Genomic DNA, 10,108 nt, shown 5'->3' with positions numbered 1-10,108 from the left:
GCTCATATCTAAATCACGAGTAGGTGCATAATGAACACACTCTCGAATGGGGGATGACTAACATGTAAAGTTTGAGATACTGTTATTATCATGTAAAATGACTTGTTTTTTTCTGTAAAGTATCTTGGTGTGCATGGATTTTTGTCCTTGCAACCATAACACATGTAAATAAGCCATGCATAAGCTGGAAAACGACTTTTCTTCGTGTTTAAAAATAAGATGCAGTTTCTTGATCACACATGGGGAAGACGCAGGCCCTTACTTGGCTGCCATTCCCGTCAGCAGAGCCCAGTGTAATTTAGAGCAACTGTCAGACTATGTGCTCAGTGGACATATATGTGCTTGGCAGGCAACAACGATGTGGGTGTCAGGGTCGAAATGAAAGGTTTTATGAGTGCCCTGTAGGTGTGGTACTGTAACATCTTTGCTTGGTGGCTTAATTCTTTTAACTGTAATTTTCTTTTCCTCCTTTCCCCCCCCTAGTGATTATTTCCCCCTATCTCTATGAGAGCTACCCCATGCCTGTCATCCCACAACCAGAGATCCTCAGCTCCGGAGCGTACAACCCCATTACTGTGTGGACTACAACGGCCCCGTTCCATTCCCCGCTGGCGAATGCCCTCTCTCCTCTCTCTGGATACCCCTCAGCCTTGGGGCGAGTTAGTCCCCCTCCTCCATCCGACACCTCATCCAAGGACCACAGTGGCTCGGAAAGTCCAATCAGTGACGAAGAGGAAAGAATACAGTCCAAGCTTTCCGACTCGCATGCCATTGAAGCTGAAAAGTTTCAGTGCAATTTATGCAATAAGACCTATTCAACGTTTTCCGGGCTGGCTAAACATAAGCAGCTGCATTGCGATGCCCAATCTAGGAAATCCTTCAGCTGCAAATACTGTGACAAGGAATATGTGAGCCTGGGAGCCCTTAAGATGCACATTCGGACCCACACCTTACCTTGTGTCTGCAAGATCTGCGGCAAGGCGTTTTCTCGACCCTGGTTACTTCAAGGACACATTAGAACTCACACTGGTAAGAGAAAAAAAGGCATGTTGCTCTTTGCAAAAAGGAAGCTGTGTGCTGGCTATTGGATTTGCATTAAGTAGTGATACAGTGCTCTTATTGATGGACATTAATTTATAGCTACTTCCTGACTTCTCTCCGGAAGTCATTAGAGCATGGGTGCGCCAGTTCTTGTTAACCACCTCTGCTGCAGGGCTTGCAAACAGCATTTAGACTTTGGAAAGTGGATGCCGGAGGTTTGGTCTCAAAGATCAGTTAGAACATCAGGAAAGATGTATTTGAATGTGTGCTCTGTGTAATCAGCAAATACAAATGCTGTTCTTTTAATCAATTGATTTGGTAAATAGGTGGAGAGGTTTCTTACAGTTTTTGGTTAATCACAATTCAGGCTGCGGTAGCTAGCAGTCCAGAGCTAGTTGGGAGGGTGTAATTGAACTTCCGTTGCTCCTTTTTCCCCTTTCCTGATGAACTTTATATTTCTAGCACAAAATTATTCTCTAGGGAGTCAAGTCATAATACAGAAAGAGGGAAAAGGGAAAATCCTGGGAAAAGTAGAGGGGAGCCCAACACTGCACCTGCTGAAGCAGAAAGTTTTCATGAGGGAAAGTCCTAGAACGACATGAATTATTTCTCTTTGACTGGAATCAGTGATAATATGCTGGTGTAATGTTTTAATGCAACATTCAAATGCATCTTAATGGGCCAGACATTAAAATTATTATTTGTTCGAGGGATTTTTAATCAAGCTTTAATGCTTTTTATTCTTTTGGCAAAATGTGGTGGATATTTATAAACTTTGTTTGACTTTTTTTTTTCTTCCCTAAAAACACTGACTCTCTTTTCCATTCCCTCCCTCCCCTCTCCGTCGCCCACAGGGGAGAAGCCTTTTTCTTGCCCTCACTGCAACCGAGCATTTGCGGACAGGTCAAATCTGAGGGCTCATCTGCAGACCCACTCTGATGTAAAGAAATACCAGTGCAAAAACTGCTCCAAAACCTTCTCGCGAATGTCTCTTCTGCACAAACACGAGGAATCAGGCTGCTGCGCAGCCCACTGAGTGATGCAATCATTGTTGACTGGGATAGAATGCATTTCTTCAACTCCAACTCCAAACGATCGCTAAGAGTCCAAAGGCATTTTCTATTGTGCTTACCAACCAAAAAAAATGCGTGTGCGCATGCTCATGTGCACACACACACACACACACACACACACACACACAGAGACACAGCTGAAAATCACGACATCCATCTGTCTAAAGTTAATCCTTTCCATGTGAAGTTTAACATTTCTGTCTATTTACTGACAGCTTGATTGAGAGGATAAAAGACAAAAATCTTTCTTTTCAAAGAAGAAGCAAAACGTACTGTACATCTTTAAAAATAATTAATTAAATAAGTACAAGGAGGGAAGGTTGCAAAGATTTATATTGCTGCCAAATCATTTCAACTGAAGTATTGCTTTATAATAGAGTTCGTAATAGAATTTCCTATAGGAAAAGAATCTGCCAAACACTATCTCAGGTGCCTTGCAAAAAAGTATTCCAAGTTTACTTCATTACGTGTTTGCTGTCTGGTTGTTATGTTAAAATAAGGCCTTTTTGTTTATCTGTAATGCTTAAAACTGTATTTTAACAGAGGTTAAAGCAAAAGGAATGAATGAAACAGAAATGAATGTATTAAAAAATTTATTATTTTAAGGGGGTTGTTTGTTGTTGTTGTTTGTTGTTGTTTGGTTTTGCCAGTGAAGAGTATGTGCCTTAGGGGAGGTGAAAAAATGAGCTTTAAACATTCCTGGTGCATGCTTGATCCGTGTCTTAGGTTTTTAAAGATATTTTAATGATTTTCTAAACTTCAGTAAAAATGGGAATAAGTGCAAGAGAGAATTCTGGGGAACTCAGTACTTAAGATGTTTTAAACGCATACAGCAAAGGCAATACGCCCAGCCATACCCACTTCCAAGTGCCTTTTTCTAATTGTATAGATGATGAGTCAATGTAAATTTGTGTTTATTTTTATATGATTGAATGCATTTTGTATGAAAGTGAGATGTTGTCTATAGTTATGCCTATGAACAACCTGAAGATTTGTAAAACTATATTTCATTTTTTAAAAAATACATTTTTCAAAGTTTTTTTTACAATAAACCTTTTTCATTTAAAATCTGTTGTTTGCATACTATTTTCAGAGGCTTTAGTTGTTTATGTTTAGTACCAAGCTCTTACACAAATGATCCTTTTTCTTTTTTGTTAATCAGAGAAATTTCAAATAGTATTCTAATGTAAATCAGGTGTTGTCTTATAAATGTTAGATTCTAATATATTAAATGACAGTAATATTGTTGCTTATACTTAACACTGTTACATTTATAAGGACTCCCCCATTATGCTTTGTTAGTTTGTTAGTGTGATTTAATTTAAAAAATCACACTTTCTGAGTCCAAAATATATTTTTATGATTAATAGTCAAAGAATCTCTTAAAAAACCTATGCTGCCTTTATTATGTTGATTTTACAAAAGCAAATTACAATCACTCATATTATCAATGGAGCCACTGGATCAGATTATAATTTTCAAAGAAATACGATTTCATAAATAATATGTAAGAGGAAAGGAGAAAACCTGCATAAAGGCATCATGGGAAAAATGGCTTTACCATAGATTATGTAAGTTGGAACATTAAATCATCATACAAAAGAAACCTACATCTAATGTGATAGATTTTATACCATCAGGGCTCAATAGTAGAAAGTTAAAGTTTTCTCTTTTTGGTATTCTGAGCACATTTGTACAAGCAACTATCCAAGTCTTATAGGTATCTGATCAAACATAACATGATTTTTATAAATGCTTCCTAAATGTATATCCACTAGCTCATATGCACAAATGCTAAACAGCATAGGCCCTGTGGCAAGTAACAAAGACTGTCTCAATCCCATCTCAACCTCCTGTGGAACAGAGTTCATCTCTCGATGCTCTCAATACTGCAGCATCTAAGTTGTCGCTATAAAGCCCCCATGGGACCAAAAAAAAAAAAAAAGTTAGAACTTGTATCTCAAGGGGATTAGGATAGGTCATTACTATTCACAGATATAATCTTACCTCTGGGTATGTTTTTCAGAGACAAAACTCTTCTGAGTAGCCGTTGGGGGAGGTGGGAGGTGGGGAAGTGGAGGAATGGTTCATAGCATGTCTGGTACATGCTGAAGTCATAAACAAGTGACTTTAGCTAATTACATATGGTGTCGAAATGATCAACAAACAAAAGTGCTAGAAGCTTCCATCCAAATAACATGTCAAAATATCTTGCAAAGGAAAGCATGAATGAGTCAAGCTTTCGTTAAGGGCACTCCTCGGCCCCCTGCAGACCACATCGACTCACACACACCCCTTAGCTCAGAGAACTTTGGTGTCCAAAACTCAGAACTGCCAAAGTCTTCAAAGACAGATTGGTTCCTAGGTTTAATTCCTTCATAAAAAAAAAAAAACCAAACAAAAAAAACCAACAAAAAAGCCCCAATACAATTAAGTTTTAAAAGAATTCAGTTTCTCACCATTATAATTCAATTTATTATCAAAATATTCCACTCCCATTGAGATAGGCTAAGTCCTGAATCAAGGCATACAAGATATTAAGATAAGAGTGCCAGTGACTCTTATGCATGCCGTGTTAGGCTGCTAACCTGAAAGTCAGCAGTTTGAAACCACTAGCCCTGCCACAGGCAAAAGATGGGCTTTCTACTCCTATAAAGATCCACAGTCTCGGAAGCCCAGGGGCAGGTCTTCTCTGTCCTACAGAGTCCCTATGAGTCGGAATCGATTCAATAACAGTGAGTTTTGAGACATCGAAGTGGTCTATGCATACAGCTTAATACCATAGTAAAATTTTTATGAAAACATATATTAAATTTGTTATTTTCCACATAGTAAAAGCTAAGAATACACATAATTTGTTTGTTTGTGTTTTGTCCACTTTAGCTAGTCAGTTTTTAATTCCATTCCTCCCCCCGTGGACCTTGAGGGCAGGTACCAAGACACAGATATCATTGTAAGTTTGGCATCTACAAATAGCAGTGCACAGGAGTGGCAAGGAGGGGAAACAAGAGAAGGATTTATTTATTGACTGGACAGAGACAGAAAAGCATTTGTAAAAACAGGAGCTGGCAGTGCTCACAGATTTGATCATGAAGAGAAAAGACAAGCTGCATTTTCCAGAAGACAATTCTTCATTAAAGCCTATGGTTGTGGTCAGAACATACAAGAAATACACATACAAAAGACATCATATATTCACTACTCACAAACCTCACCCATCACATAGTCACACTATCTACACCATGCACACACTCACATACCTTTTTCATCATGCAATACATGCCACACACACTAAGCACTCCTTCTCAAACTTGCACACACACATTCAAGCATCATACATAAAACACACCATATGTACCACACACATGCACACAAACACATCCCACAAGCATGCACATCCACACACATGTTCACATAGGATACAACACACATGTGCTACCACACACAACACACATGCTACATACATGACACATCATGCACATACACAACACAACTACACATATGCCTCACACATGGCACAACATAATACAACCACATATGCCTCACATATTTAAAAAATGCACTATACAACATTACACTCACATTTATCATACACCACAAACACAATCACACAAGCAAAAATCCCCACACATGCCACATGCCACCTGTGCACTATTCATGCACCAAATATCTGTATACACATATATCACTACGATAGACACACACACACACACACATGCACATAAAAGCCACGGTAATTTTTCCTGCGTGGCAGGTGTTCTTGAGTAAACTAGATCAGCCATCATTGATGCGAATGTCATGGAGATGAGTTATACCATAGATTGGATTAGTGTGCATAACTGCAGAAAAATCCTAGACCCTAGAATTTAATGAAAGAGACCAAGGTCTCTAACTAGCTGTCTGCTCTCTTATAATGCCTAAGACCAAGCTCAATGTTACTTACTTTAAAGTACCTCTCCAAGCCCCCCTTTCTGTAAACTTTATATATCATTAACACCAGAAGATTTATTTCATTATGTTGTGATTTTTTAATTGATCTTTGTGAAAATTAGGATTTACATCAAATTGGTTGGGTCAAGATTCTCAGTACTTTGGCCGGTAATACCTACTGATCCCCCATGACCTCACCCAACACAATGTGATCACAGCCAATTAGGTCTAAGAAGATTAGGGCATGATGCAACACCCTTACTCTGGCACAGCCCTGATAAAACCAGTTGAAGTTTCCTCTGGGGTACGGCCTATTTCCAATATAAATGGACAGTGTGAAAGGCTTTCTTGCTTTTTTCTGGGTCTGCATCTTATATCTAGCTCATCAACCTCGGATTCTTTTAACTTGAGCCTATAGCCTGCCATAATGTCTGCTGCTCTTAGGAGCCAATAGCAACCAGCCTGGTGTCTTCCTGCCAATCTTGGGTTCATCAGCTACTGCAACTACTCAAGCACAGGGCTTAACAGACAGGCTGAAGTCCGGAGCTGGAGAAGCAGGGATTCTAGTGTGGGTGTATATGCTGCTCACACCTCAGTTTCTCTCTCATTTGTAAGACTGCAAGTTACTTAGCATTCTTTTACCTCCATTTCCTAAAGCATAAAATTCAGTAGCAAGACCTGGGTTCCCATAGAGAGATTATTGGTATCCCACGTAAATGTGTCAACATTACATGCATGAATGGGACTCATATAGCATCAAAGATAATGCCTGAAGCTGTTTATCAAATATCTAATACTTACTCTTGTGCCAGGAAATTTACAACTATCATCACTTTTAATGTTATCTTTGTAGTTGGTAGATAAGGATGTTAATTTTTCAAGCGGTGGATAATTGAGTCTGAGCCACTAGAATAAAAAGCTGAAGAACCAACATTGCATTACAGACCCTGATTTTTTTACTGAGTCTAGGGAACTGGGGACTGTACTCTCAGTTACTCAGACTAGTGCTTTATCTGTCGTGCACATGTCCCAGGTATTTGTAGAGAAGGACAATGAAGCTCTTGAAATATTTTCAAGGAGCTTTTGAGAACTATTAGGATTCAGGGGTTGTACAGTATATACAGAAGTCAATCTTCAGAGCCACTTTCCAAAAGCCATGTTAGCCCCACCCTACTCCAGCATCAACCCTCACTACTAAGAGACGGCCCTGACCCTGCACTGAGCTCCCCGAGTTGCACCCTGAGCCCGTTTCCTCTGGCCCCTCCTCTGTGGAGAAGAAAAGCAGCTGACCTCCATCCCCTGGACATTAACACTTCATTTTCGTGAAAGCCACTGCCGCTCCCTCACACATCCACACATCTCTGCCCAGCTTTCGCCTTCATAAATGTGTAAGACTTCCAAGCTAAACAACGATTTCTTTCAACACCAACATATGGACACCGTGCAAGCATGAGGCAATTATAATTTTGAAAAATAGAATGCTTCCTTGCTTAAACCTAAATCCAAGCAGATGCAACTAATTCAGGTCGAGGATACATTTTGACCAAAAATAATTTGACGATGAGCGTTCTCGAATATGGGGAAGCAAGAATTCTCAAATAAGATGACTGCCTTATCAGAGACAGAGGAAGAGTGAAAACATTTTATTTTCTTGAGAGATACATAGGGGAGAAAAAAGCTTCCATTTCACTGTCAGTGGCCAATATGTACAATCTGTGACTAAAACAGAGCATCGATGGCTCACCCTACAGGAAGCAATGACTACTCTGTGGAAGGCGGGCATGCACACGAACCCAGCAGGGCAACTCTTCCTCCTAGGCCTTCAGCCAGGTCCAGAAACAATAGGCCATCAGCAGAGGAAACTGCAGTGTGTCCTTGTCCCCTAACTCCAGCAGACTCCACAAGCTATTTATAGCTAAGGGTAGGAGCACTGCAGAGAAAAAAAGACAAGTAAGTTTGTATATGGTGTACATAGGTTCATTCACATTTAATTAAGCTCCTCTGCTTATCTCAGGCATGCTTTTAAGCCATTCACTTGTTCGTTCATTTGGACATTTCTATACACAGGGGTGAGTCCCCTTTAATCAGTCATAAGTTCTATTAACAGACAATAGTCAGTGGAGTATGGGCACTTGAGGGTACTCCCAGGTCTATTATTACACCTCTTTCGGTAGGTCGGATGTGAGATAATCCTAGTGCTAGAAATCAGAGGCTCCAAAGCAAGGAACCAGAGTGGATAGATGTATCTAAGACATGGGAGGAGAGATATCGATCGAATAAAACACTGCTTTTTTGTGGGTGCCAAAAAAATTACGGTTATTATATCTTTCAGATCTAACTCTTTCCTATATGCTATTCAGATGTGTAAAGGTTTGAGATTTCTCTACACTGCAGAAAGTTAATCCTTTCTCTCACTGGATCTCTGTCTTTATGCCTCTCTGGCTCTCTGTTATTTGGCAGAGGAAAATAGAGAAGGGAATCAGGACCAGTATTTGCCAAAGTTCAGGGTGCACAGGAATACGAGTTTCGTCTCCATTTGAATTCTGGCCCAGGGCCTTGGAGTGGGGTGGGGCAAGAGTCTGCGTTTTCTATCACTTCCAGTGTCTTTAGAACACTTTGATATTTTCTCAAGTAATAACTACTGGATTCAATGCTTTACTCTAGTTCTCTGATAAATATACACATATATGCACACATACACACACATATATAAGAGGAATAACTGGGGGGAAAAACAGATATTTTTTCCAACGTTATGTATTTAATTCTTTACAAAACAATCTTCTCACCTTCAAAATACTTTCCATTTCACTTAGTACATTTGTCAAATCTGAGATTTCATCTGTGGAAACATTTTTCAAACTGATCTGTTTGGATGGCTGACAGCACCTCCCTCGTGTTTTTGGTCACCTCTTCTATGTCATCAAGTCTCGGCCCTTTCATATCCCTCTTCATTTGCAGAAACAAAAAGAAGTCACACAGAGCAAGGTCAGGTGGGTAAGGTGCATGGCACCAGAGAGGCATGATGTTTTTTGCCAAAACCTGGTGCAAGAAGATGGCTGAGTGAGCAGGTGCATTGTCATGGTGGCAAAACCAGTCCCCTCTGTGCCACAAATCAGGCCTTTTTTGTCACACATTGTTATGCAATCTTTTCAGAACCTCTAAATAGAAAGTTTGATTAACAGTCTGACCTCATGGAATGAACTCACTCCAAACGCAGTACCAGTTGACATTTTCATCCGTTCAGGAAGTTGATGGCAGTCTCGAATCAGGTTTGTCATAAATCAGCAGTTCACCCATTTTAAAATGAGAAAATCTCTCGTACACTTGAGTTTTTCCCACAGCATTGTCCTTGTAAGCTGTGTTCAACAAACATCACAATAGTTTCTATGGAATTTTTCCTGAGCAGGAAACAAAATTTCACAGCCACATGCTGTTCTTTTAAATTGGCCATCACAAAAAAACAGCGTTTGAGCAAAAGTGCTTTTATGAAAAAATTCACTTGAACAGAGAGAACCTTCCCAGGTGCTGCCACTGGCTGCACTAACACAGAGGGATTTGCTCCATGCTGGTCTACTGGGGAAATTGCAGGCTATGAAAGTTCTGCTACACCCAGTACAACTCATTTGGGGGTGGGAGGGAGTGTACCCCCGGTACAATAAACTATTCAACGCTTTTTTGTGTATGAATTAGGTGGGTGTTTATATATTAGATCATAATTTTTACATTCAACAACTTAAATAATTTATCAGACCTCCCAAAGGATGTCATATTTCCTGGCATCCTTTGCTCCCTTCTCCCTCTTGTATGTTATCTGCTCCTTTACCCAAGCTAATACCTATCTGCCATCTAGGTTTTTGCTTCTCATTCTCTTCCTTCCCCTCCTACTCCTGGTTGAAAGAACATCAAAGTATCGTTCTCTCTCTCTCTTTTCTAAAAAGGCTTGAAGTTAACAATGGGCCATCTAGCTGAAAAGCAACCAAGACCACATGGAAGAAGCACACCAGCCTGTGTGATTACAAGGTATCGAAGGGACTAGGTTTCAGGCATCAAAGAAGAAAAAA

The 10,108-nt window shown here is 39.9% G+C and overlaps 1 protein-coding gene across 1 annotated transcript in view; it reads left to right on the top strand.

Moving 5' to 3' along the window:
* The window catches only part of SNAI2 (snail family transcriptional repressor 2), a 3,598-nt gene extending 422 nt beyond the window's left edge, over positions 1–3,176 (top strand). The window contains exons 2-3 of the mRNA XM_004697548.2: positions 484–1,029; positions 1,896–3,176. Coding sequence (XP_004697605.1) covers positions 484–1,029; positions 1,896–2,077 — 728 coding nt within the window. The 3' untranslated portion in view covers positions 2,078–3,176. The remainder of the gene's footprint in view (positions 1–483; positions 1,030–1,895) is intronic.
* Positions 3,177–10,108: the final 6,932 nt, after the last annotated feature.

This window comes from Echinops telfairi, unplaced genomic scaffold (assembly GCF_000313985.2).
Source record: "Echinops telfairi isolate 266 unplaced genomic scaffold, ASM31398v2 ScPeMD7_1;HRSCAF=3_0, whole genome shotgun sequence".
Taxonomy (NCBI): Eukaryota; Metazoa; Chordata; class Mammalia; order Afrosoricida; family Tenrecidae; genus Echinops; species Echinops telfairi.
Note: the sequence above shows the minus strand (reverse complement) of the source record. Positions and strands in the feature narration are given on the sequence as shown.